The sequence below is a fragment of the Herpailurus yagouaroundi genome, unplaced genomic scaffold (assembly GCF_014898765.1).
Source record: "Herpailurus yagouaroundi ecotype Mexico unplaced genomic scaffold, PumYag 181, whole genome shotgun sequence".
In the NCBI taxonomy this organism is placed as follows: domain Eukaryota; kingdom Metazoa; phylum Chordata; class Mammalia; order Carnivora; family Felidae; genus Herpailurus; species Herpailurus yagouaroundi.
Genome location: NW_024412412.1, coordinates 28,213,991 through 28,241,980, shown reverse-complemented (window position 1 = coordinate 28,241,980; position 27,990 = coordinate 28,213,991). Strand labels below are relative to the sequence as shown.

The following is a 27,990-nucleotide window of genomic DNA, read 5'->3' as shown; positions in this document are numbered from 1 at the left end:
AGACCTTTGAAATGTCTTTAAAGTTTCATTTCTAGAAATAAAGCAGAACAAACATTTCTACCTAATAGATTTTAAAGAGTTTGACTGAATTGTGAAATGTTCAGTATGGCAAGGTGGACTGAAGAGGCAGGAAACAAAGTCGTATGATTTTGTTTTTCAACACAGTGATGAATGATGTCAGCTAGGAAAAATACAAATCATGGAGTGCCTTACTGTACACATTTTTATCTAGTTTTCAGATGGTACATTATGACGGCACATTCCAAAAACTATTATATGCAGAGAGCAATCCTTTTCTAATCCTTCGTGTCCATACATTCCCGAGGATATCAACATTAAAGTGTTTATTGCCTTGAGCTCAATCAAGGTATGGCATGATTTTAACATGAAACCTTTATGTCTTGTAAGATCATGGCATAACTGATTTTATGTAAAACAGGTCATTCTCATTTCTTAATTAGTTGCTCTGGTCTTTTTCTTCCACATTGAGTACAGTATCCATAGTTATTCCAATGTCCTGCAGGGACCAGCCTTCCTCTACTTCCAGAGGCCTTCTGGGAAAGGAAGTAGAAAGGCTGTATAGAGATATGTGGTACCCGATTTTCATCATCCAGTGAAATAAGACCTGAAAGATAAAAAGTTTAGTTATTAAATACTGTGCACAGTTGTATCCCTCTAGATTACCATATTTTACAATTCCTTCATTGTTAAATCATGCCCCGAGGAGTAATAAAACAAAACCTTCTAGAATTTAAAGGAAAATAGCATACCATGAATTGTGAGATGCAAATAACCCTTAGTACCTTTTGGAAGTTTCAGAGAAGGCCTAGGGACTATAGGCATCTATAGAGAGCAGAGGCATTTAACAACTAGGAAAGTCCCAACCACAAGGAATGGGGTGGTTATTCAACATAGAAAAGTTGAGAACAAAAGTTTAGCACTTGGGAAAAAAATTATTTAGATCAAAATCTAAGCCAATAGTCCACATCAAAATCACTCAGGAACTTTGTCACCATAGACCTATCCAAGCCCTAGGGACTCTGCCTTAGGGTAGTCCAATTGTCAATGGGCCACCCCTATAAATTGAAAACATTTCCTGTTATGAGGATTTCCATAGTAACCATCAAAATGTCCACTTAGTATTGCCTAAAAATGTCTGCCAAAGGACAGTTTGCTGCTTTAGGAAGAAACCTAGATACTACAATGTTCTCGAAGGAAGCTGGACTATCAACTACAGATAATCTCTGACTTCTCCTGCTAAACACCATCCAAGAACCTACTGATATTCCATGTAACAAATGTACATCTAAGTCATAAAGCTTCCTAATTTTCCAATATTTGGATAGACCTTAATTCAACCAATTCCCACATTATACCTTTGATCATTTATCTTATTTCTATAGAATAAATTCTCATAAATGAAATTAATGAAACAAAAGATCTATTTTAAGGTTACACGGGTAAATTATCTCATAGGAACAGTGTCCCAATTTATAAATTTATAGTCATAGGAACAGTTAATGAGAATCACCATTTTCTCCACACACTAGCCACAACTGGCTTACTCTTTTTCTTTTTTTAACATTTATTTACTTTTTGGGAAAGTGCAAGTGGGAGAGAGGCAGAGAGAAGGAGACAGGATCCAAAGCAGGCTCCATGCTGTCAGCACAGAGACTGATGTGGGGCTCAAACTCAAGAGGCGTGAGATCAAGAGTTGCCCCCTTAACCAACTGAGACACCCAGGTGCCTACGTTACTCTTCTTTTTAATCTCTGACAATCTGATAGGCAGAAAATTATGTCCCATTTTAATTTATACTTCTTTGATTCTAAGTAAGGCCAAATATTTTTTCCCTATTTTTATTTGTCACTTTTATTTTTCTTTAGGAAATCCTAAGTGTTTTTTGTTTTTTTTTTTCAACTGCCATCCTACTGAGGTGTTTACCTTTTCCTTGATTTGTATATTAGCTCTTTATAAAGAAATTACTCTAGGGGTACCTGGGTGGCTTAGTCAGTTGAGCGTCCAACTTTGGCTCGGGTCATGATCTCATGGTTCATGGATTCGAGCCCCACGTCAGGCCCTGTCCTGACAGCGTGGAGCCTGGAACCTGCTTCAGATTCTGTGTCTCTGTCTCTCTCTGCCCCTCCCCTACACACACACACACACACACACACACACACACACTCTCTCTCTCTCTCTCTCTCTCTCAAAAATGAATAAATGTTAAAAAATTTTTAAAAACAAGAAAGAAATGACTCTATCATACATAGATGTAAAATATTTTCTCCAAATATTTCTTTAACTTTACAATTTTTTCTTTATAGAATGTTACATTTCTATGCAGTTGAATCCATCAGTATTTTCCATTATGGTTCATAGCATGCTCATCACAGAAGGTTAAATGCAATCAGGATAGAAAACTAGATATATTTCAATACAGTGCATAATTATATGTTTAAATGCACTTAAAAGTAGAAATACACCAAAATATTAGCAACTGACCTTGGCATTAGACTATAGATCAAGCCTTTTTTCCTCTCTACTTTTCTATGTTTTCCAAATTATTGCTAATGAACACAGCATTGTTTTTAAGAGAAAAAAAAAATCCATTGGAACAAAAGGAAATAAGCCCTAAAGAATGATCTGAAAATTACATCTAAGCAATAAGGCTTAAGTTAATAATCTATCAGGGATAATGGGAACAAAGTTAATACTGTCTGCTTCTGAAGGATATGAAAGCACATTATCTACCAAGCTGTGAAAATGTAATTAATTAAAAAACAACAAATAAAAAATAGGAAAAGAACTGGGAAAAAAAAAACTGAAAAAAGATCCAGCATGCTTAATTATCCAAATTTCCACAACACAGAGTATGTATAAATGCCCTTTACCCTTACCTGAAGGGAGCGCCAGACAAGGGAGTGGTAATATCTCCCCCACTGCATGGGAGAAAACTATTGTCAAATTCAAAAAAAACATTTCTCAAAATATGAATTTCCTCACCTGTGAACTGCAAGACTTAAAAAACCTTCTTTTCAGGACCCTCCCACTTGGACATCGGAGAGCAACAGCAACTACCTGAGGAATAAAAATGTTCCAATAAGAATTCCAATCCAGCGTGCTCTGCAATTCCAAAATACTACTCCTACGAAACATCCGTAATTCTAAAAAGCTCTATGGGGTTTTATAGGCATTTAGCTCTGAGAGCAGTAGATCAACATGAAGGTCCAGATAAAATTCACCTGAAACATAAAAATTCTTCTGAAATGGAAGAGAACATCTTCCTCTTGATTGAGATCAATGACACAGCCTTCTGGCAAGGACACCAGAGACTAGATGCTTCTGTCTGTCCAGATAATATCAAGGTTGCACAGGGGCTTCAAAATTCATCTACCAAACCAAGAAGATCCAGTCCACCTTAGAGTCTACAGACAAGAAAAACGCCGGGTTGCAAGGAAACAAGTGTCCCAAGTTACTCTATCATCATAAGCTGTGCGCCATGCCTGTGTCCTCCAAGCAAGTGACAGACAGGCGTGGAGTTGGTCCTGGATGCTGGAAACTCTAAGAGACCTCCTCTCCTGGAGGAGCTCCTACTCCATCTGCTTTACGTATTGTTTCCCCGTCAGTTCCCCTTTGATAAAACAGTAAAATAGCTAAAAAGACCTTGCAAACTACCAGTTAATATTATAAGACATTAAAAAAAAAAAAAAGGATGAAGAATTAATAATTTATTCTGATGGGCATTATTTATCAGTCAGGAAACCCTTTCTTTTTAAAAATTTATTATTATTATTATTATTATTATTATGTTAATGTTTATTTTGGGAGAGATGTGGGGGAAGGTGCAGAGAGAGGAGGACAGATGATCTGAAACTGGCTCCAAGCTGACAACAGAGAGCCTGATGCAGGGCCCAAACTCACGAACTGCAAGATCATAACCCAAGCCAAAGTCGGATGCTTAACCGACTGAGCCACCCCAGGTGCTCCAGGAAACCCTTTCTTATGGCTAACATTATTATAACTGTCCTGGGAGTTGTGTAGGTATCGTAAGATATAGAAATGGTGGTTTTACAGCAGCACCTACCCCCTTCAGGAAAGCCATGTTAGAAAATATTTCCATTCAAGTAGATAAGGTATTTGATTCATATCCAAATCAGTGCAATGCTGAGCCCTGTTGTACTTCTACTAATGAATAGTTTTATAATAACACACAAAAAAAATCACAAAACAGCTGAATCACAGATTTAAAGTCAATTTTGCTTATTTTTAGAAATGACAAAATTTAACTTTTGCAGTGAGGTTTTGTTCAAAGGCTAATGATCTGAAAGCAGAATTAAAGCCAAATTCTTTATGAGAAACTAGGTTTCAAATATACTGAATTAAAGGGGCACCTGGCTGGTTCAGTAGGTTAAGCATCTAACTTTTTTTTTTGTTTCTTTTTAAGCATCTAACTTTTTTAGTTCAGGTCAGGGTCTCACAGCCACATATCAGGTTCCAGTTTGACAGTGCTTGCTTGGGATTCTCTTTTTCCTCTCTCTGTCCCTCTCTCTCAAAATAAAAATTATATATATATAATATATACAAGTTAATATTTTCCATTATGTTTAGATACTCAAGAGAAATTAACTATCATTTTTTGAAAATCTAGCAACTGTTTTGTTATTACAATTACTATGAAAATTGGTTGTGCTGTTTCTCCTAATATTACTGACAGCATAGAGGATTGACATATGAATGGGTAAAAGACATGGGACACAATCCAAATTGGAAAGTAAATCACAATGCCAAACACAGATTGTTAAATGAAAGCTAAATTAAAAGTGGCAGCAGGGGCACCTGGCTGGCTCAGTCAGTGGAGTGTGTGAATCTTGATCTCCGAGTGGTGAGTTCAAGCCCCAAGTTGGGTGTAGAGATTACTTTAAAAAAAAAAAAATCTTAAAAAGAAAAAGTAGCAGCAATAAACAAAATTTAATTCCCAGGGATTCCTTAAAATGAAAGGTAGTTTACAATAATGAAAATAGTTGCAGACAGAAAGACGATGGGAGTTTGTTTGGAAAGTTGACACTTTTTTTTTTTTAACATTGGTTTATTTTTGAGAGGCAGAGCATGAGTGGGGGAGGGGCAGAGAGCAAGAGACACAGAATCCGAAACAGGCTCCAGGCTCTGAGCTGTCAGCACAGAGCCCAACGTGGGGCTCGTTCAACTCACGAACTGAAGATCATGACCTGAGCTGAAGTCAGACATTCAACTGACTGAGCCACCCAGACACCCCTAGTGTCATGTGTTTTAAAACGAGAGTAAAAAAGGTGCTCCCAGTCAAACCTGAGCTATATCTAATTACGTCTGTATTATAAATGGGTGTGAGAATGTAGAAGGGTGCGTGTCAGGACAGACATATCACAGACATGAATTTTTTGGGTATAACAGAAAGAAATGAGAAGTTTTTTTCTCTCTCTCTCTCTTTTTTTTTTTTTTAATTGTGTTTCTCCTCCAGGATCAGTATCTGGATTGCATGTTTCATTTTCTCTATTTTTGCATGACTTCTGGATTTTCCTCAGACAGCCAAAGTATTCCATTGAAATGTTGCAAGTGTATTGATAAAATTAAGACCCTCCCAGTGGCAGACTCACGACTGGTTTTCAAGGAGTATAATAGTTGCCAAGCTCTAAGAAATAGAAAACCATCAGGGCTTCCCTTTGCCTAAAGGACTTAATGGCTTTAAAGACACATGCTCCCAGTACATTAGAGACCTGTCTGAAATTCTGCTGGGCAACCACAGGAAGGCAGCACAGAATGCGGCACAGCAGCTGGGCAGATGGAAGCTCAGTGCAGTGTGGAGGTTCAATTGAACCCTGCCCCCCAAAACAGCAAACCATCCTTCAATTCAAACATCTACACAGCAGCTGCATGCTTCATTTTCTCTTTGTTAAGGGGAAAACTACAATTTGAAGTCATCTGCCTATCTTTGAGAGAGAGTGTGCTCGCGCAGAAGCAGGGGAGGGGTAGAGGGAGAAAGGGAATCTCAAGCAGGCTCCAGGCTCAGCAGGGAACCTGCAAGGGGCTCAGTCCCACAATCCAACCCTGGGATTGTGACTTGAGTCAAAATCAAGAGTTGGTCCCTAAACTGAGCCACCCAGGCGTCCCTGATTTTTTAGTAAAAAGTAACCCCTGGGCTCCTGGGTGGCTCAGTCAGTTAAGTGTCTGCATTTGGCTCAGGTCATGATCTCACAGTTCGTGGGTTTGAGCCCCATGTCAGGCTTGGTGTGGTCAGTACAGAGCCCTCTTCAGAACCTCTGACTCCATCTCTCTCTGTCCCTTTCCTGCTTGCTCTCCGTCTCTCTCAAAATAAATAAATAAACAAACAAAAAATCTAGAAAAAAACAAGTAACTCCTTTGCTGACCTAAAGTTTTGGAAAAGCCCATGTATCATATCTCTGCCTGATGAGGTGTGGGGGCTCTAAAGACCACTCGGTGGATGGCCGGCTCCAAAACTGGACACAGGCTGAGAGGTTTGCTATTACACCACGTTCAAAACAGACCTAATTACAGGGCTATCACATAAACATGCGTACTCTCTTCTTTTTCTAAACCCAAACTGAGATAAGACATACTCACTTGATGTTAAAGAAAACAAAATATATTTAATTTCCAGAGAAAAAAATGAGCTTACTTCATCAGCTGTTTCAGGAGGTTCTTCAGGTAGATCAAGAACCTAAAGAAAATCAAGTATTATTAAGAAGAGTGTAAACATTTTGAAGAAAAAAAAAAAAATCTCAGTGAGAAGAGTTCCTTTTAATATAGAGTTTAGACACATCTAAGCCTAATGGAATCTTTTATTTATTTTTAAAAATTTCTTTAATTATTTATTTATTTTGAGAGAGACGGAGAGAGAGCGAGCACACACACAGGCGGGGCAAGGGCAGAGAAAGAGAGACAGAATCCCAAGCAGGCTCTACACCATAAGCAAAGAGCCCTATGTGGGGATTGAACTCAAACTGTGAGATCATGACCTGAGCTGAGAGAAGAGTCTGACGCTTAACAGACTCTGCCACCCAGGCACCCCAATGAAATCTTTTAATATACATTTATAAAAATGTACAATATGAGGGGCGCCTGGGTGGCGCAGTCGGTTAAGCGTCCGACTTCAGCCAGGTCACGATCTCGCGGTCTGTGAGTTCGAGCCCCACGTCAGGCTCTGGGCTGATGGCTCAGAGCCTGGAGCCTGTTTCCGATTCTGTGTCTCCCTCTCTCTCTGCCCCTCCCCCGTTCATGCTCTGTCTCTCTCTGTCCCAAAAATAAATAAATGTTGAAAAAAAAAATTAAAAAAAAAATGTACAATATGAAAGGGCTCAATTAAACATTTTTGGTAAGCCATTCTGTGCTAAATACGTGATAATAACAGGATGTGGGATGATAGCTACCAATCTATGCATATTTAAGAATCTCATTTTTATGATATTCCAAGACACTACATAAAAATATACTATTTAAAGACACAGAGAATAAATATTAAGTTCAACAGACCCCAAAGTTATTTAGGTTCATACGTATACACATTTTAAATGTGTATCTTTCTTCACTGGCACTTCTAGGGGACTGGATAAGAAACATTCACTTTGGTTGTCTTCATGATTTACTGATGTTTCCTTATTTCTGTTTATTACAAAACCAGGTGTTCAGACCATTTTCTCTCGTTTAACAGGGTTACCAACAATTTCACCTTCAGGGACGCTTTTTGTTTTTTAATGCCACAGACTCATGTTTTCTAGCATTGTATCTAGCCAACATTAACTGCATTTTATCAAATAAACCATTTACTTTCCTTTGGTATCAAAAGCCTGACAGTCAACCAAAATTTACCAACAACATGAGACGATTCATGTTATTAACAAAAAGCTAAGACTCCTGAAGTTTTAATTAGTCCATAAGATCTTTTTGAAATGCTAGAAATAGTTCAATGACTTGACTGCCACCCTCAGGCCCCATTATGGGGCAGAGAAACCTCAGACCAAGAGGCAACACATTAGAAACTATGTTCAGGGAACATATGGCCTCCCAGCATCCCTTAAGAGTCAGGGCAAAGAGATTTATTTCCAACCTTTGCCAGATCCAAATGAGGGTCAATTTAAGGATTAAAAATTTGAAAGAACAGAAGTAATAATGAACCTCAGCACTGTTCCAAAATGAATGGTTGCTAACCCATTCCCTGGAAGGGCTACTGAGAAAAATATTACCCACGTTAATAATATTAGCCACTCGGGGGCTTGGGTGGCTCAATTGGTAGAGCATGCAACTCTTGATCTAGGGGTTATGGGTTCAAGCCCCATGCTGGGTGCAGAGATTGCTTAAAAATAAAATCTTAAAAAAATTTTTTTTAATAAAAAAATAATAATATTAGCCTCTCACTAAATATGGGTTAATCATGTCTTAGTTACCTGTAGGAATATTTCCCTTAGTAAACATTTTTCATTTCTACATAATAAAATTACTTCCTCAAAAGAACGGAGTATTTTGTAAATCTGTCATTTATCTTCATAGCTTCCTTCTAAGTGTGGTTCAGAACATTAATATTAGAATCAAATAGCAAAGTGGTTTTTAATGAAGCTGATCCCTTTATAAGGTAGTGGGAAGACACCATCTGGATTAAAAGCCAGTCCTAATCTTCACTCAGTATACCACCTCGCCCAGAGAACCATATTCCTACTGCACACTGATACAATTACATGAGTAGGCATTCAGTAATGAACCTCCTTCTGCGTGGGCTGTTCAGCAGATGGTGAAATTTTGGTTAGAGGCTTAGGCAAGTTCCGTCTCTTTGCTGCTTCTCTGCTGTTTGATGTTTCAAAAGATGTCTGACTCCCATTTTCAAGCACCAACTCTTCATCACCCTGGTCAAAAACAACAGACAATTTCTAAATAGTCTCTAGTATAAACTTTATTCAATTCACAGTGGCTCTTTCTTTTACCCTGATGGCATTTCAGTAAAAAATGACATTTCAGTTAAAAAAAAAACAAAACAGGGGCGCCTGGGTGGCGCAGTCGGTTAAGCGTCCGACTTCAGCCAGGTCACGATCTCGCGGTCCGTGAGTTCGAGCCCCGCGTCGGGCTCTGGGCTGATGGCTCAGAGCCTGGAGCCTGTTTCCGATTCTGTGTCTCCCTCTCTCTCTGCCCCTCCCCCGTTCATGCTCTGTAAAAAAACAAAACAAAACAAAACAAAAAAACAAAACAAAACTCAACTCAGGGGTGCCTGGGTGGCTCAGTAGGTTGGGTGTCCCTTCGGCTCAGGTCACAATCTCGCAGTCTGTGAGTTCGAGCCCCATGTCAGGCTCTGCGCTGACAGCTCAAAGCCTGGAGCCTGTTTTGGATTCTGTGTCTCCCTCTCTCTGCCCCTCCCCAACTCACACTCTGTCTCTCTCTCTCAAAAATAAAATAAAAACATAAAAATAATTTTTTTTAATTAAAAAAAATTTAGTAAAAAATACTGGCTGGCTCTATTGGCAGAGCATGCAACTCTTAATCTCAGAGTTGTGAGTTCAACCCTCTCGTTGGGTGTGGAGTCTACTTAAAAAAAAAAAAAAGAACTGAGTCAATATTAGGTCCAGAAACTTAAAGCATTATTTCCTTGGAGAAGAAAACATAGAGCTTAACATCCTGTAGAAACTACTCTTACCCAGCCCTGGGGCTCCCTCTGATAGACACAAGGCTGAGAGGCATCCTTCCATTTTAATTGATCCCCACAGTTTTTAGTAGGGTGGAAGAAATAAGAAAACCTGAATGATATCCTTTTCTCCTTTCATTAAAGGATGCAAGACAATGCAAGGGATTATGCTTTAAAAAGCTGTGAAAAGAGAATAGGTATGTAAAAACATGTCTGTGTATGTAACCATGAAATACTTCCATAGTTGAACATGGCCGAAGTATCCTGTTACATATATTTTAGTTCTCAGATTCAAACTCTGATCTTCCTTTTGAATTAATCACTTTAGAAAGCAAAGGAATTTATTCCAGAAACCATATTACTTTTTGTTAATATTATCCATTAAAACTTTTTCCTCAGCAAGATAATTAACTTAAATGTCAAATTCTCAGATACATACTTACTAGTTCAAAAATACCCTTTTCTACATCCACTGACTTGTAAAAGTTCTCTTCATCAGACTAAAATGGCCACCATCTTGGTGGGCTGTTTTATTCCTTTATCCTAAGAAAACCTGATGGAAGGGGAGGGGCAATGGGAGCCAAGAGATCTAGATGCTCAATAGTTAACTGGCCAAACAGGCTGACTGCAAAGTACCAGGCTCCATCAGCTGCCGCCTACACCTTCTCTCAGCAATTAACATTCTGATTCTCACATTTTTTTTTTAAGTTTATTTATTATTGAGAGAGATAGAGAGAAAACCAGTGGGGAAGGGGCAGAGAGAGGGGAACAAAGGCCCAGAGAGCCAGATGCGGGGCTCAAACTCACAAACTGTGAGATCATGACTTGAGCCGAAGTCGGCTTAACTGACTGAACCACCCAGGTGCCCCCTGATTCTCACATCCTTGATAGTCCTAACAGCCTTAAGTCATAACAATGCCAGTGGTCTGCTTGGTCCCTGACTTCTTGTTGTCCCCACCAATTAGGTTAAAATATATGCTACTAGTGTCATGAAGACACAGCCTGAAAGCAAGGGGCAGAATGACTAATTCACTTTGTGACCATTTGAGAAAAAGGTGTGGCCAGCTAAAGTCAGGCTTCTGAACAGAAGACAAACTCATCTCCGAAGTGACATCACTCCACAGAGCAGGCACATTTCATGCTGCACATCTTTCGCATTAATTTCATTACCCGCCCTTGATGCATATTTACCATTATGAAATGGATAACAACGGAGTCTAGCTTCACAGTAAGAATCCTGTTAACCTTTACTGGATCATTATATTTATAGGATAGTAAAAGATGCAATATAAATAGAAAGCAAAAAAACCCAAAAAGTCTTTGGGACAGAAATGATCTTACACATAAAATCTCTGGCTAGTTACTCTCAAACTTAATTTTTTTTTTTTTTAGGTAGGCTCCAGGTCCAACATGGGGGAGCTTGAACTCGTGGCCCTGAGATTAAGAGTTGCATGGTCTACCAACTGAGCCAGGCAGCCACCCCTAAAACTTAATTCCTTTATGAATATCGTTTTTCCTCTGTAAAAAAACTTTGAGCTGAAAACTACCATTAGCAAATGACAAAAGTTCATACTCAATGCCAAAGGAAAAAAGAGTCAAAGGTTAATTTGGCTTTATAGAAACAGAGCGAAACATAATGAGTATAATGTGAGCTTGTCATACCTTGCAGATCTTAAGGAAAGATCTGAATTTCCTCATATAAAATATGGTGATTGGTCAACAGTTTTCTCAAGGACAACTTTATGTTAGAGCTTCTCAAACATCTAGGTTATATGCTCTTTGGGCACCAAAAGCACTTAATCCTTCAACACACAAATATGCTCTATGTACAATCATTAGCAATAAAGATTCCTAAAAACCAGACCAGTTTAACATCATTCGAAATTTTAAAAACCCAAATATGTAATATGCTTGTACATTATATGTACTTATACATTATATGTATAATGTTGCATTATATGTATATATTGCATGTATGTATGTAGTAGCAGAATTCAAAATATAAAGTGAGACTATTTTCTAACCCCAAGTTTATGACCATTGCTTAATTTCCAAGTTTCACCCGTCATCTGATAAAAGCGCTCTTCCAGTTTTCTCAATTTCATCTCCTGGTGAGGTTTTAGAACATTCTCTATGTATCTGCTGACCTATTAAAAAAAATAATAAATGAGGTGTTATTACCATAACATTCCAAAGATCTTCCATGGTCTATAAAGTTGTAAATAAGAAACAGGTTAACAAATTGTGTTTTCTGTCACACTAAATTTTGTCAAAAAAGCAGCATCCTCCTTTTACATCACTCTCTAAAAATCTGCATATATACCTAAAGCAGATAAAAACAAATGTTCTATGCTTATGCTTATTTGGCAGTTGGCCTCTAGATATTTTAATGTGTTCTCAGTCCAACAAAAACTTACCACGAGCTAGGGATACAAAGATGCATAGGATGTGATGCTTGGCTTCTAGGAGCTTAAAGTCAAAGCCATTTGTTCAAGGCACAATGCCCAAGGCAAGAAGTCACTTGGAAAAGTGTTAATGAACAGCTTAATCATAGTAAAGTAGAAAATATTTTTGGGCTTAAAAGAAATGGAGATTCTGGTGGGGTTTTTTTGTTTTTATTTTTATAAGTTTATTTATTTACTTTTTGGGAGATAGAGAGGGAGACAGAATCCCAAGCAGGCTTGCACTGTCAGCGCAGAGACCAACATGGGGCTTGAACTCACAAACTTCAAAATCATGACCTGAGCTGAAGTCAAGAGTTGGACGCTCAACCAAGTGAGCCACCCAGGCACGCCAGAAAAAGAATATTGTGAACAACTGTAAACCAACAATTCAGAAAACCAAGATGAAGTTGACAAACTCCTAGAAACATACAAATTGCCTAAACTGACTCAAGAAGAACTAGGAAATCTCAACATACCTAACAAGATATTGAATCAGTAATTAAAAGCCTCCCAGTAAAGAAAAGTAGATTCACAGGTGAATTCTATCAAATCTTTAAACATTTTTTAATGTTTATCTATTTTTGAGAGAGAGAGAACGTGCGCATGTGTGTGTACACAAGTGGAGGAGGGACAGAGAGAGGGAGAGACACAGAATCTGAAGCAGGTGCCAGGCTCTGAGCTGTCAGCTCACTCAAGGCCCGAACCCACGAACTTCAAGATCATGGCCTGAGCAGAAGTGGGATGCTCAACCAACCGGGCTACCCAGGTGCTCTTCTATCAAACCTTTAAAGAAGAGTTAACATTGTCTTGTTGACACTCCAAAAAATAAAAGTAAGAACAGTTCCTAATTACATGAAGTCAACATCATCCTGATACCAAAGCCAGGCAAAGACACTACAAGACTAGTACAAACCAGTATCTCTTATGTAGATGCAAAAATCCTCAACGAAATTCTAGCAAACTGAATCCAAAAACATACTGAAAGGATTATATACCGGCTATGTGTGATTCATCCCAAGAATGCAAGACGTTTCAACATAAGAAAATCAATCAGTGTAATACGTATCAATAAAACAAAGGGGAAAAAATACATGATCATCTCAATCGATAAGGAAAAAACATTTGACAAAACTCAACACTCTTTATGATAAAAATACTCAGAAACTAGGAATAGGAAGGAACTTGCTCAACATAACGAGTAGCTAGAAAAAACCCATAGCTAACATCACATTCAGTGGTGAAAGACTAAAAGCTTTCTAAGACCAGGAACAACACAAGGATGCTGGCTTTCACCACTACTATTCAACACCATTTAGAAGTTTTAGCTAGAGCAATAGGCAAGAAAAATAAACAAACACCATTTTGGAAAGGAGGAAGTAAAACTATCCTTATTCTCAGATGACATGATCTTATATAGGCATATATGAGAGATATTGAAGGTCAGTTTGCAATAAAGTAAATATCACAATAAAGCAAGTCAAATTAATTTTCTGGTTTCCCAGTGCATATAAAAGTTATGTTTAGGGATGCCTGGGTGGCTCAGTCAGTTAAGTGTCCAACTCTTGGTTTCGGCTCAGGTCATGATCTCATGGTTTGTGGGTTCGAGCCCCAAATCAGGCTCTGTGCTGACAGTGTAGAGCCTGCTTGGGATTCTCTCTCTTCCCCTCTCTCTCTGCCCCTCCCCTGCTGTTTCTCTCTCTTTCCTTATCTCTGCTCCTCCCCCACTTGTGCTTTCTCTCTCAAAATAAATAAACTTAAAAAAAGTTATGTTTATACTATACTGTAGTCTACTAAGTGTGCAATAGCATTAGGTCCACAAAAAGTACATGACTTAATTAAAAAATACTTTCTTGTTAAAAAATGCTAACCATTATCTGAGCTTTCATTGAGTTGCAATCACTGATCACAGATTACCATAAAAAATATAATAAAACATTTGAAATATTGCGACAATTACCAAAATATAACACAGAGACACGAAGTGAGCAAATGCTGTTAGAAAAAAATGGCACCAATAGACTTGCTCAATGTAGGGTTGCCATAAACATTCAATATGGAAAAAAAAAAAAAAAAACAAAACAAAAACCCTGTACCTGCAAAGCACAATAAAATGAAGTACAATAAAATAAGGTTTGCCTTAATAGAAAATCCAAAGAATCCATGCACAGCAATCACTAGAGCTAATAAATAATAAACAAAGTGCAGGGTACAAGATCAACACAGAAAAACCACTTGTATTTCTATACACTAGCAATGAAAAGTCAAAAAAGGAAATTAAAACCACAATTACATTTAAAACAGCATCCAAAATAAAATACGTAGAAATAAATTTAGCCAAAAGGGTAACTATGTACACTGAAACCTATAAAATATTGTTGGAAGAAATTAAAGATATAAATAAGTGGAAAGACATTACAGGCTTATGGTTGAAAGTTTTAATATCATTAAGATGTCAACACGAGGCAAAGCAAGGAAGACTTAATATAAAATGTCAAAACTACCCAAAGCAATCTATGGATTTTGATGTAATCCTTCTCAAAAATCACAAAGGCCTTTTTTACAGAAATGGAAAAGCCAACTCAAATTTATTTGAAAGTGTAAAGAGCCCCAAATAGCCAAAACAATATTAAAAAAGAAACTGAATCCCCACCTCACACTATATACAAAAATATATACACACTATATACTCAAAGTGGATTAGTAACCTAAATATAAAAGCTACAACTATACAACTTTTTTTTTTCTTTTTACAACTATACAACTCTTGAAAGAAAATATATAGGGGTAAATCATCATGGCTTTCAATTTGGCAATGGATTCTTAGAGGGACAATGGATTTGGCAATGGACACCAAAAGCATGAGCAACAAAAGAAATAACTGGATTTCATCAAAACTTTTGTGCATCAATGGACAATATCAAAATAATGAAGAGAACCCACACAATTGGAGAAAATACTTGGAAATTATGTATCTGATAAGAGTCTAGTATCCAGAATACATAAAGAACTCTCATTTAAAAAAAAAAAAAGACAACACAACCCAAAAATGGGCAAAGAACTTGAACAGACATTTCTGCAGAGAAGACATAAGAATAGACATTCTCCAGCAAGCATATGAAAAGACATTCAACATTATTAGTCATTAGGGAAATGCAAATCAAAACCACAATGTGATACCACTTCATACTCATCACAATGAGAATTTATTGTTTTGAGAGAGAGAGTACATGGGAGGGGCAGAGAAAGAGGCAGAGAGAAAATCCCAGGCAGGGACACAGGGCTTTAACTCACGAACCTCAAGATCTGAGCCAAAATCAAGAGTCAGACACCTAACCAACTGAGCCACCCAGGCGCCACTACAATGAATATTTAAAAGGAGGTGGGGGTGGGAAAATATACGTCCGTGAGGAAATGGAGAAATTGGGACCCTCAGAAATTGGTGAGAATATAAAATGGAATAGCTGGTGTAGAGAACAGTTTGGTGGTTCCTCAAAAAGGTAAACACAGAATTACCAGATGACCCAGCAATTCCACTCCTATATATATATGCCCAAAAGAACTGAAAACAGGTACTCAAAGAATTGTGTCCAAATATTCATAGCAGCACTATTCACAACAGCCCAAAGGTGGAAACAACCTAAATGCGCATCAGCAAATGAACTGATAAACAAGTTTTTTTCTTTTAAATTTTTTTAACGTTTATTTTTTTTTGAGACAGAGAAAGACAGAGCATGAACGGGGGAGGGTCAGAGAGAGGGAGACACAGAATCCGAAACAGGCTCCAGGCTCTGAGCTGTCAGCACAGAGCCCAACGCTGGGCTCGAACTCACGGACCGCGAGATCATGACCTGAGCCGAAGTCGGCCGCTTAACCGACTGAGCCACCCAGGCGCCCCTGATAAACAAGTTTTGATACATCCATACAATGAAATATTATTTACCTGCAAAAAAGGAATGAGGTACTGATACATGTATATGGATGAACCCCAGAAAACATTATTCTAAGTGAAAGAAGGCAAACACAAAAGGTCACATATTATGTGATTCCACTCAAATGAAATATCCAGAATACATAAATCCATATAAACAGAAAGCAGACCTAGTTGCCAAAGGACAGGAGTGGGAATGGAGAAGTGACTATTTAATAGGTACGGGGTCTTGTTTTGGGGTAAAGAAAATGTTTTGGAACTAGAGAGAGGTAGTGATTGCATAACACTGCAAATGTTCTAAATGCCACTGAATTGTACATTTTAAATTGGTTAATTTTTTTTAATTGGTTAATTTTAAGTCATGTGAATTTGACCTCAATAATTAAAAAATCTGAGCACATGGGGCACCTGGGTGGCTTAGTCAGTTAAGCGTCTAATTCTTGATTTCAGCTGAAGTCATGATCTTACAGTTCGTGAGTTTGACCCCCAGTCAGGCTCTGCACTGAGAACACAGAGCCTGTTTGGGATTACCTCTCTCCTCTCTCTCTGCACCCTGCCCCCCACTCTCACATGTGAGCATGTTCTCTCTCTCTTTCAAAATAAATAAACTTAAAAAAAAAGTCCAAGCACAAATGCAGAAAGCAACAGACCTCGATTTTAAATGCCCCAAGATGTTCTGTACTCTCTTTATATATACTCTCTAAAAATTATGCTTTACCTTTTCACCCTGTGCCTCTTGTTGTTTTTTCCTGACAAGTTTTTGCCTTTTTTCATTCTTCTCTTCTTCTTCTAAGACATCAAAACATAAAAATGCTTTTTAATTCCCAAATATCGTAAGTTGAATGCTCTTTTCTCTGAAAGTAGTCTGTAGATAACATTTTGGGAGAGACAAGCCTTCAAAAAACAGACTGTGTTTTTCAAACGATGAAAATGAGGTACATGCAGACAGTTCAAACAAAGAAATCCACAAGTAAAATCTGTAAGAAACGGTCTGTTCTGAAACAAAAATTCTCTAACATTCATTAATATCATATGTCATAGTTTTGGTGAGGAGGCTTCAAGAATGATTATATTAGATTTTTCATGCTAGGGCTTCAGCAGCTCCAAGACATGGCATGAAAGCCCATTTCTGCACATGAAGTAGAGAATGCTGCCCTGTAGGCACGTGTGCCATTTGGTCACCCTTGACATGACAGTAAAAGCATCATACCTGGGGACCTGGTTAACTCAGTCAGTGGAGTGTGCAACTTTTTTTTTTTTTTTTAAATGTTTAGTTATTTTTGAATGAAAGAGAGACAAGAGTGTGAGCAGGGGAGGGGCAGAGAGAGAGAGGGAGACACAGAATCTGAAGCAGGCTCCAGGCGCTGAGCTCTCAGCAGAGCCCGATGTGGGGCTCGAACTCACAAACTGCGAGATCATGACCTGAGCTGAAGTTGGATGCTAAACCAACTGAGCCACCCAGGCGCCCCATGTGTGACTCTTGATCTCGGGGTTTTGAGTTTCAACCCCACATTAGGTATACAGATTACTTAAAAATAAAGTCTTTTAAAAATAAAGGGGCACCTGGCTGGCTCAGTGGGTAGAGCATCTGACTTCATCCCAGGGTCATGAGTTCAAGCCCCACATTGGGCACAGAGCCTACTTTAAAAAAAAAAAAAAAAAACATACGGGGCACTTGGGTGGCTCAGTGGGTTGAGCCTCTGACTCTTGGTTTCGGCTCAGGTGATCCCACAGTTCGTGGATTTGAGCCCCAAGTCAGGCTTTGCACTGATGGTGTGGAGCCTACTTGGGATTCCTTCTCTCCCTCTCTCTCTACGTCTCCCCCACTCTCTCTCTCTCAAAAAAAAAAAAAAAAAAAAAAGCTTTAAAAAAAATTCATACACACATATAAGCAACATGCCTAGACCCCAAAAGTGGAGTTTGCTTGGAAACTCCCATGACTGAACCAATATTAGGTTATTAGCCACTGAATGGCAAGAGAAAGAATATTTGCTGTTGTATAACATTTTTTATTCTAGGTACACTAAGTTTCATTTGAATTAATTTCATTTAACTGTATTCCCTTGAGGAATTAGACATCTTTTTGGAAAATACATCCTTTAACCTGCCTGGCTCCTTAAATAGGAGTGTTCCTTTCTGTCAACAACTTTCTCTTCTGGCAATAAATATATCCTCAAGTTTATTAAGGAAAGATTAGGGCAGCAAAGCACATAGGAAAGCAGAAGGTCTAGTCTGGCCACTAACTTGCTATGTGATGAGTTAGACTTAGTGATCTTAAGACTCCCCTTCTGACTCTGAATCAAAGAATATAGTTTCTAAATAAATCAACAGCAGGTGATTAAGGGGCTTTAATCCCTTTTTTCTTTTTAAGTAGGCTCCACACCCAGCATGGGACTTGAACTCATGACCCTGAGATCAAGAGTCACATGCTCTACTGACTGAGCCAAATAGGTTACCCAAAGGTCTTTAATCCTTAAAGCCACTGAGAACTGACTGCTTCTGAACTTGTGATACACTTCATCATGGAAATCTTTACAAAACACGGAGGATTAAAGTTTTGGATGAATCTGAAGTCTGGTATTTCAGTATCTGATGACACTAGGGAAGATACAAAGCGTATAAATATGCGGATTTTTTACTCATTTAAAGGAAATCTGACAATAATTAAGCACTTTATATCGTCTTAATTACTTCTTAAATAGTTTTAGCCTTCAGTGATGACTATGTCTCAAAATCATTAATCCGTAAATGTACCAGAATGATGTACACTCCAACAATAAAAAGGTACAATTTAAACTACAAAAACTATGTCAAATACACGTTTCCCTTATTTATAAAATATAGAATATTTGACCATTTAATGCCTGCAGCAAATATCCTCCTGATGTCAAATGCACTTAACACAAAATTTCCAAGAGAAGTTACAATGCTCTTATTTAATTTTCCAATGGATAATTTGAAGTATAAGACATCAAATAATTTACCAAAAGAAGAAAAGAATTTCAAAAATCTATGATTGAGAGACCCTAAAACATCTAGATTGTCTTTTATGTTTGGGTTGAACAGTATAACCTTTTAGGATTATGGTTATATTCATGGTTAATTTGGAAAGGCTATAAATTAAGCACTGCTTATTTTCCTGTCATTTATTTACATTTAAATAAGTAGCAAAATGAAACACAATGTACCAAAATCACTATTGGCAAGCTTCTTTGTAAAAGGATGTAAAAATTCAGGCTTTAGTTTTAGGATTCATCTTTTCTGAAGTGAACTACAATATTGTTTTAAAAGGCTTCTAACACTTTTAACATTGTCAAAGGCTTTGACAAATTTTTACTTACCAAAATTACAGTAAAATTTTTTGCTTATCAAACATAAAATAAGAACAAGCATGGTTTCCTAAAATTAAGAGTAAGCACTTAATAGGTAAGTATGTAACTTAACTCTATAGGTAAGTATGTAAACAAAAACTGCCAAAGTGAAAGGAAAAATAAATTAGGTTGAAAAGCCTCTACAGATTAATGGTAGAAAACATGACCATTTGTTGAATAGTTTATAAACTGAAAACATAAACCTCAAAGAACAATGAAACTGCACAATTTAAAATCAGAGAATTTGCAATGTATCAATATAGAAATGCTATCATTTCAAATGTGTATACAAGGATAATGTACAATTTCCCATAAAAATGTTGGGATTTATAGTCCATTAAAAATCAAGACTAAAGTAATGATCAGCTGAAATTATATGTCACAAATTAACAGTAAATGGTTCTAATTATGCAAAATCCTAGAATAAATAAATAAATAAAATACTCTAAAGAGTAGAAAATTATAAAAGGGTAGCATAAACAATAAACTTACCTTTCAGATACACTTGGGAAGATTTAAATGAATTAAGCCATGAGGTAGTCACAGAAATAATTAAAGTAAGAAAAGCAAGTAGTAAGAAAATCCGGCCACACAGCAAAATTAGATCTTTAACTCCTTAAAAAAAGTAAGAAAAAAAAGAATAATAATAATTAAAGTTCAAAATATTTTCCTTTTTAAAAATTTTAATTTATATTAATTTATATTAAAATTAAAATTTTAAATTGAATTTATATTATTTTTAAAAATTTATATCCAAGTTAGTTAGCATACAGTGCAATTGTGATTTCAGGAGTAGAATCCCAGTGATTCATCCCCTACATATAACACCCAGTGCTCATCCCAACAAGTGTCCTCCTTAATGACCCTTGCCCATTTAGCCCATCACCCCACCCAAAACCCCTCCAGCAACCCTCAGTTTGTTCTCTGTATTTAAGAGTCTCTTATGTTTTGGGGCACCTGGGTGGCTCAGTCAGTTAAGCGTCAAACTATCGGTTTCAGCTCAGGTCATGATCTCACGGTTCATGAGTTTAAGACCTGCATTGGGCTCTGTGCCCTCCTTTGGATTCTCTCCCTCTCGCTCTCTCTCTCCTCCTCCCGTTTGCATTCTCTCTCTCTCAAAATAAATAAACTTAAAAAAAAAGTCTGTTTTGTCCCTCTCCCTGTTTTCATATTATTTTTGCTTCCCTTATGTTCATCTATTTTGTATCTTAAATCCCACGAGTGAAGTCATATGATATTTGTCTTTCTCTAATTTCACTTAGCATAATACACTCTAGTTCCATCCACATTGTTGCAAATAGCAAGACTTCATTATTTTTGACTGCCGAGTAATATTTCATTGTATACCACATCCTCTTTATCCATTCATCAGTCAATGAACTTTGGCTACTCTCAATAACACCGCTATAAACATTGGGGTGCATGTGCCCCTTTGAAACAGGACATCTGTACCCTTTAGATAAATACCTAGCAGTGCAATTGCTGGGTCATAGGGTAGTTCTAGTTTTGATTTTTTGAGGAACCTCCATACAGTTTTCCAGAGTGGCTGCACCAGTTTGTATTCCCACCAGCAACGCAAAAGGGTTCCTCTTTCTTCGCATCCTTGTCAGTATCTGTCATTGCCTGAGTTGTTAATGTTAGCCATTCTTAAAGGTGTGAGTTGGTATCTCATTGTGGTTTTCATTTGTATTTCCCTGATGATGAGTGATGCTGAGCATTTTTTCATGTGTCTGTTAGCCATCTGGATATCTTCTTTGCAAAAAGTGTCTATTCATGCAAAAGTGTCTTTTGCCCATTTCTTCACTAGATCATGTTTTTTGGGTGTTGAGTTTGATAAGTTCTTCATAGATTTTTAGATACTAACCCTTTATCTGATATGTCATTTGCAAATACCTTCTCCCATTCTGTCAGTTGCCTTTTAGTTTTGCTGATTGTTTCCTTCACTGCGCAGAAAGTTTTTATTTTGATGAGGTCCCAATAGTTTATTTTTGCTTTTGTTTCCCTTGCCTCTGGAGACATGTTAAGTAAGAAATTGCTGTGGCCAAGATAAAAGAGGTTTTTGCCTGCTTTCTCCTCTAAGATTTTGATGGCTTCCTGTCTTACATTTAGGTCTTTCATCCATTTTGAGTTTATTTTAGTGTATGGTATAAGAATGTGGTCCAGGTTCATTCATTTACATGTTGCTGTCCAGTTTTTCCAACACCATTTGCTAAAAAGACTGTCTTTATTCCATTGGATATTCTTTCCTGCTTTGTCAAACATCAGTTGGCCATATGTTTGTGGGTCCATTTCTGGATTCTCTATTCTGTTCCATTGATCCATGTGTCTGTTTTGTGCCAGTACCATACTGTCTTGATAATTACAACTTTGTAATACATCTTGAAGTCTGGAATTGTGATGCCTCCAGCCTTGGTTTTCTTTTTTAGGATTGCTTTGGCTATTTGGGGTCTTTTCTACTTCCATACAAATTTTAGGATTGTTTGTACTACCTCTGTGAAGAATGTTGGTGTTATTTTGATAGGGATTGCATTGAATACGTAGATTGCTTTGGGTAGTATCGACATTTTAACAATATTCTTCCAAGCCATGAGCATGGAATGTTTTTCCATTTTTTTTGTGTCTTCTTCAATTTCTTTCATAAGCTTTCTAATAGTTTTCAATGTACAGATTTTTCACTTCTTTGGTTAGGTTTATTCCTAGGTATTTCATGACTTTTGATGTAACTGAAAATGGGATCAATACCTTGATTTCTCTTTCTGCTGCTTCATTATTGGTGTAGAGAAACGCAACTGATTTCTGTGTATTGATTTTATATCCTGAGACTGCTGAATTCATGGATCAGTTTTAGCAGTTTTTTAGTGGAATCTTTTGGGTTTTCCACATAGAATATCGTCATCTGTGAAGAGTGAAAGTTTGACTTCCTTCTTGTCTATTTGGATGCCTTTTATTTCTTTGTGTTGTCTGATTGCTGACGCTAGGACTTTCAACACTATTTTGAATAACAGTGGTGAGAATGGACATTCTTGTGTTCCTAACTTTAGGGGGAAAGATCTGTTTTTCCCCATTGAGGAAGATATTAGCGGTGGGTCTTTCATATATGGCTTTATGATCTTGAGGTATGATCCTTTTATCCCTACTTTCTTGAGGGTTTTTATCAAGAAAGGATGTTGTATTTTGTCAAATACTTTCCCTGCATCTATTGAGAGGATCATGTGGTTCTTATTCTTTCTTTTATTAATGTGATGTATCAGGATGCTTGGGTGGCTCAGTCAGTAAGCGTCCGACTTCAGCTCAGGTCATGATCTCACGGTTCGTGAGTTCGAACCCCGCATTGGGCTCTGTGCTGACAGGTCAGAGCCTGGAGCCTGCTTCAGATTCTGTGTCTCCCTCTCTCTGCTCCTCCCCCACTCACACTCTGTCTCTCTCCCAAAAATAAATAAACATTTAAAAAAAATTATTAATGTGATGTATCACATTGATTTGTGAATATTGAACCAGCCCTGCATCCCAGGTATAAATCCCACTTGATCGTGGTGAATACTTCTTTTAATATATTGTTGGATCTGGTTGGCTAGTATCTTGTTGAGAATTTTTGCATCCATGTTCATCAAGGAAATTGGTCTATAGTTCTCCTTTTTAGTGAGGTCTTTGTCTGGTTTTGGAATCAAGCTAGTGTTGGCCTCATAGAATGAGTTTGGAAGCTTTCCTTCCATTTTTGGAACAGCTTCAAAAGAATAGGTGTTAACTCTTCTTTAAATGTTTGACAGAATCCCCCTTACTTTCCTTGATACTAATAACAAATAGTAAGGCATTAAGAAGATTATTTGTAGTAATAAAGAATAGTAAAAGTTAAGCAACTGTCTTATGATTTTTTTCACATACTCTCCTTTGTGAGCTAAAATTCATCATGGTTGATTATTACCAGAACAAGTTTTCAAAAAACAATTTTAGAACATCTTCGGTCTTAGGAATATAGGTAGAATTCATATGACTGACTACACTTATAAACATTATGATTATCAATAATGCATAAATTCTGGTTTCCCTCTGTCCAGAGAGGTAGGTAAAATTATCCCATTGGGAATTAAATTGTGACATTAGCATCTTGTCAAATTCTAGTTTGTTCATTCATTCACTTAAAGATTTATTTTTATTTTTTTAAGTAGTTTCTATACCCAACATGGGACTTTACTCACAATCCTGAGATCAAGAGTCACACGATCTACCAACTGAGCCAGCCAGGCACCTCTCAAATTGTAGTTCTACTTAAAAACAGTCATTCAAAAACACCAAATTCATATTTCTCACAGTTCAATTATGCAACTGTGTACCTCTCTATTCCTCAATATTTATTCGGTTATTGGAAAATAAAATCATTCTATAAACACCTAGAAAAAAGTCAAACTTTAGTATTTGGTCTTCTTTTAAAAACAAAGATGAAAATTAAATGAGAAAAAATGTAATCAGTACTTACTTATGGTAAGTACTTATGGTGTAATACACCATTGCTAAATGGTTAAGGAGCAGGTATAAAGTTGGGTTAGAAATGGTTTCTACCCTCCAGGAGTTTTTAGTTTTGTAGTTCTCAAAAGTCACCAGGCAGAGGTACAGAAGAACCATCTTGCCTATATGATCAGGGCTGGTAGTCAATTAAAGATTAAAAAATGATTTATATATACACACTTAAATATTTATTTTTATTCAAGTATAGTTTTCTACACTTGTGATAAATATTTTCTTTTAACTGAAAACCAATATATAGAGGTGACTGGGTGGCTCAGTCAGTTAAGCGTCTAACTCTTGGTTTCAGCTCAGGTCATGATCTCATGGTTCATGAGCCTGCATCAGGCTCTAAACAACAGTGGGGAGCCTTCTTGAGATCCTCGTTCCTTCTGTCTCTGCCCCTACCCGCTGGTGTGCCCTCTCTCTCAAAATGAAAAAATAACCTTAAAAAAAAAAAACTCAATATATATTTTATCCTTGAAAAATAAAGCAACTTAAAGCTGTTTAAATACTTCTTTTGTTTTGCCTCACAGTCCTCCAACTTTTTGCCAGCATTAGCTGTTGATTCAAGAGTTGTTCAAGACAACATCTAATTAAATCTAGGGTATTTCTGGCTATTACAAAAGTAATGTAATACCTAGAGTATTGGTATTTAGAGAAACCACTGAGTTATGGGATTTATGTTCCATGATACTGCTTTTTGTTCTAACAAGCAAGCAATTTGCAAATATCATACGGGAATATAAAAGAACTAGACTTATGTTTGTTTATGTCTTTCAAGTAAAACTTTTTATTTTTTTTAACGTTTATTTATTTTTGAGACAGAGGAGACAGCATGAACGGGAGAGGGTCAGAGAGAGGGAGACACAGAATCTGAAACAGGCTCCAGGCTCTGAGCTGTCAGCACAGAGCCCGACACGGGGCTCGAACTCACGGACTGCAAGATCATGACCTGAGCCGAAGTCGGCTGCTTAACCAACTGAGCCACCCAGGCGCCCCTCAAGTAAAACTTTTTTTATTAAATTGGCTTTTTGGGGGTTTTTTTGGTCCATATTCTCAAGAGCCCATGTGCAAGACACTTCAAAGAATAACAAATGTGAGGAAGCAGCATTAAAATACTTAGCTTGATGTGCCTGGCTGGCTCAGTTGGTTAAGCAGCCGACTTCGGCTCCAGTCAGGATCTCGTGGTCTGGGAGTTAGAGCCCCGAGACGGGCTCTGCGCTGATAGCTCAGAGCCTGGAGCTTGCTTTGGATTCTGTATCTCCCTCTCTCTCTGCCCCTCCCCTGCTCCTATTCTGTCTGTCTGTCTGTCTGTTTCTCAAAAATAAATAAACATTAAAAAAATTTTTTTAATAAAATATTTAGCTTTAAGTACAAGTAAAAATGTACTGACAATGAAGGCTTTTACACAGTAGAAAAAAGATAGGAACCATTTTTCAATGTTTGTCCAAAAATACAGCCCAGTTGAATGAATGGGTCTAGGAATTCTAGTTTTCCAATTAGCAGCCCCAGCTAAAAGTATCTATAAGTATATACTGTTACTGGATATCTGGAAAACAAATATCAAGAAAGCAAAGCAGGGGTACCTGGCTGGTTCAGCTGATAGAGCATGAGACTCTTAATCTCAGGGTTCTAAGTTTGAGCCCCACATTGGGTGTAGAGACTTCTTAAAAAATAATAGTAATAGAGGTGCCTAGGTGGTTGAGTCAGTGGTCCAACTCAATCTGGGCACAGGTCATCATCTCTTGGTTCGTGGGATCAGGCCCTTTGTCAGGCCCTGCGCTGACAGCACAGAGCCTGTTTGGGATTCCCTCTCTCCTGTTCTCTCTGCCCCTCATCCACTCACACTCTCTCCCTCCCTCCCAAAATATATAAAATGAACTTAAAAAAAGATAATAATAATAAAATCTTAAAAAAAAAAAAAAGAAACCAAAGTAAACAACCATCAGTTCACAACTGAGAGGTTTCTAGGAGAAAGGAATTAAGTAAAAAAAAATCAGGAACTAGATGGAGATGCTACCAGGAATCCAGTTGCATTTTCTAGAATTTTTGGCCTGCTTTATTAAATTAGACATTGTCGGGGCACCTGGCTGGCTCAATCGGTAGAGCATGTGACTCTTGATCTTGGGATCATGACTTTAAGCCCCCAATTAGGCATGGAGCCTATTTCAAAAAAGAAAAAAAATTAAAAAATAAATAAAATAGGCATTGTGATATTTGATGGGAACACAAAAACAGATTAGATGTGGTCTCTGCCTTCAAAAAGCGTATTCTCCTGTTGTCAGAGCTGATTATGTGAGATTTCCTTCTGCAACCTTCCGTAACTATCTTCTCATTGATCAGTGACTTAAACGTTAGTGCAAAGAAGAGATTCTAAATTAACAGAGCAGAGGTGGATGCTGAAAAGACAAGGGGGGGAGCATGTAAATTCTGGACTAGATAAGCGTGAATTTAACATTTCTGTATATCATTTGGATAAAAGGTCTTGTTAGATTCCTATATAGACTGAGTAGGAAGTTTCTAAAAGGACTTTGAAGATTTTTTAAAAAAGCATTTTAAGTTATTTCAAGCAACATTTCCAAGTACCTGAGTAGGGAGAGAGGAAATATACAAAGCTAAGTTTCATCAGGATCTCAAACTTTAGAAATGAGTATAAGGGAGACATGCATGTAAATCCATGACTAATATATCCAAAAAAGGACTGATTCTCCACAGGCCCACCATTTTCCTCTCAGTTTCCCTTTTATCCCGGGCACTACCAAGTACTTAGGGTTGTTCAAATTCACTTGAAGGAGTTATCCTTGAATCCCTCCTTTCCCTCACCCAAACATTAATCCATCCACAAATCCTGTGGATTCTACTTTGTAAATATCCCAAATCTGTGCACACTCCATCGCTGTTATCATCCTAGTCCAGGCCATCATCACTACTTGTCTACTTCTAGAGCCTCCCTTGCTCCACTGCTTCCACTACAGCCTCCCTCCAAAACATCCTCCACAGAATCCAGCGACTATCTATCTATATCTGCATCCATCATCCATCCATCTATCCAGTAATCCCTAGGGCCAAAGTGGGGCTTGAACTCACCATCCCAAGATCATGAGTCACATGCTCTACTGACTGAGCCAGCCAGGCGCCCCTCCAATAACCCTCCCTAAATCTCAGTTTCCTCAAGTGTAAAATGGGGATTATACCCCACCCACACCATGGTTATAATACAGACTGGAAGAAATAATGAATAAACAGCACTTAGAGTTAGGTTTATAAGAGGTGGTCAGTGAATGTTATTAACTCGATCCACTCTCCCCTTTAGTCTTCCTGATCCATCCACAGTGGTCTTCATCCTTTTTCTCCAATTTGTCAATTCCTTTGGTCTAGAATGTTTTTGGCCCAGGCTTCGTATAATTTAAATCTCTGCTTAAATTCCTCAGAAGGCCTACATCACGTCACCTGTTTCCTTGTGAGCGTTCAAAACAATATGAAAGTAGTGTCTACATATGTTCCTGTGCTTTCTGCCAGCTTCTGTCTCCTTGCACACAAAACTGGAAAGACACTTTCTCCGCGAAGAGAAGTCAGCCTCCTCAAAGCTCTGAGAGTCTTGCTCCCTGGAGTGGGGCCCCGGCGCCGGAAGAGAGGAAGGCGCTATGCAGCCTGGGAGTCGTAGTCTAAGCCGCTCGGAGGCGACGTGGCCCTGAGACTGGAACCTTACGCAACATTCATGGGATAGTTACGCGGATGCGAGCGTCAGAAGGAAAAAGTCAACAGTTACCTAGATCCGGGATCCCACGCCGGAGCTCTAGACACAAGAGGGGAAGAGCAGAGAAGAGGAAAATGCCAACGACCCCACGAGAAGCCATGATAGCGGGAGCCCCGCGTCCGGGCGGGAGGCCCTCCCCTTCCGGTTGCGCCTTCTGTTGGAAGGTGGTGTGGAGCCCTTGCTATGGGAGGGGTTTGGGGGAGAGCTAGACCCTGAAGGCCGGCGGTTGGTTCGACTGAGATAAGCCCCTGTTTTGAACTCATAGTCTGTAGCCTTATGTTATTAGAAATGCAAGTCATTCCCCCCACGTCGCATGGTGTCCCGGAGAGA

The 27,990-nt window shown here is 38.0% G+C and overlaps 1 protein-coding gene across 2 annotated transcripts; it reads right to left on the bottom strand.

Annotated features, from left to right (window-relative positions):
- Position 1: 1 nt before the first annotated feature.
- Positions 2–27,973, bottom strand: UBXN8 (UBX domain protein 8). Of its 2 annotated transcripts, XM_040490176.1 has the most exons (8): positions 27,673–27,969; positions 19,893–20,015; positions 16,748–16,818; positions 11,682–11,804; positions 8,747–8,887; positions 6,670–6,711; positions 3,003–3,077; positions 2–625 (listed from the first exon to the last, which is right to left on the bottom strand). In XM_040490176.1, exons 1-8 carry the CDS (start codon positions 27,758–27,760, stop codon positions 458–460), a joined length of 831 nt encoding a protein of 276 aa, XP_040346110.1. In that variant the 5' UTR covers positions 27,761–27,969; the 3' UTR covers positions 2–457. The 2 variants fall into 2 exon arrangements, with proteins under 2 accessions (XP_040346110.1, XP_040346111.1); XM_040490177.1 differs by lacking the exon at positions 8,747–8,887 and having other exon boundaries at positions 27,673–27,973.
- Positions 27,974–27,990: the final 17 nt, after the last annotated feature.

Bases quoted from the DNA above. Each gene is read 5' to 3' on its own strand.
- UBXN8 (XM_040490176.1), bottom strand. From the start codon at position 27,760: ATGGCTTCTCGTGGGGTCGTTGGCATTTTCCTCTTCTCTGCTCTTCCC. The intron at 11,805-16,747 runs GTAAAGCATAAT...TTTTTTTAATAG, and splicing joins AAGAGGCACAGGGTGAAAAG to GTCAGCAGATACATAGAGAA. The intron at 3,078-6,669 runs GTAAGCTCATTT...TTTATTCCTCAG, and splicing joins CTCCTGAAACAGCTGATGAA to GTAGTTGCTGTTGCTCTCCG.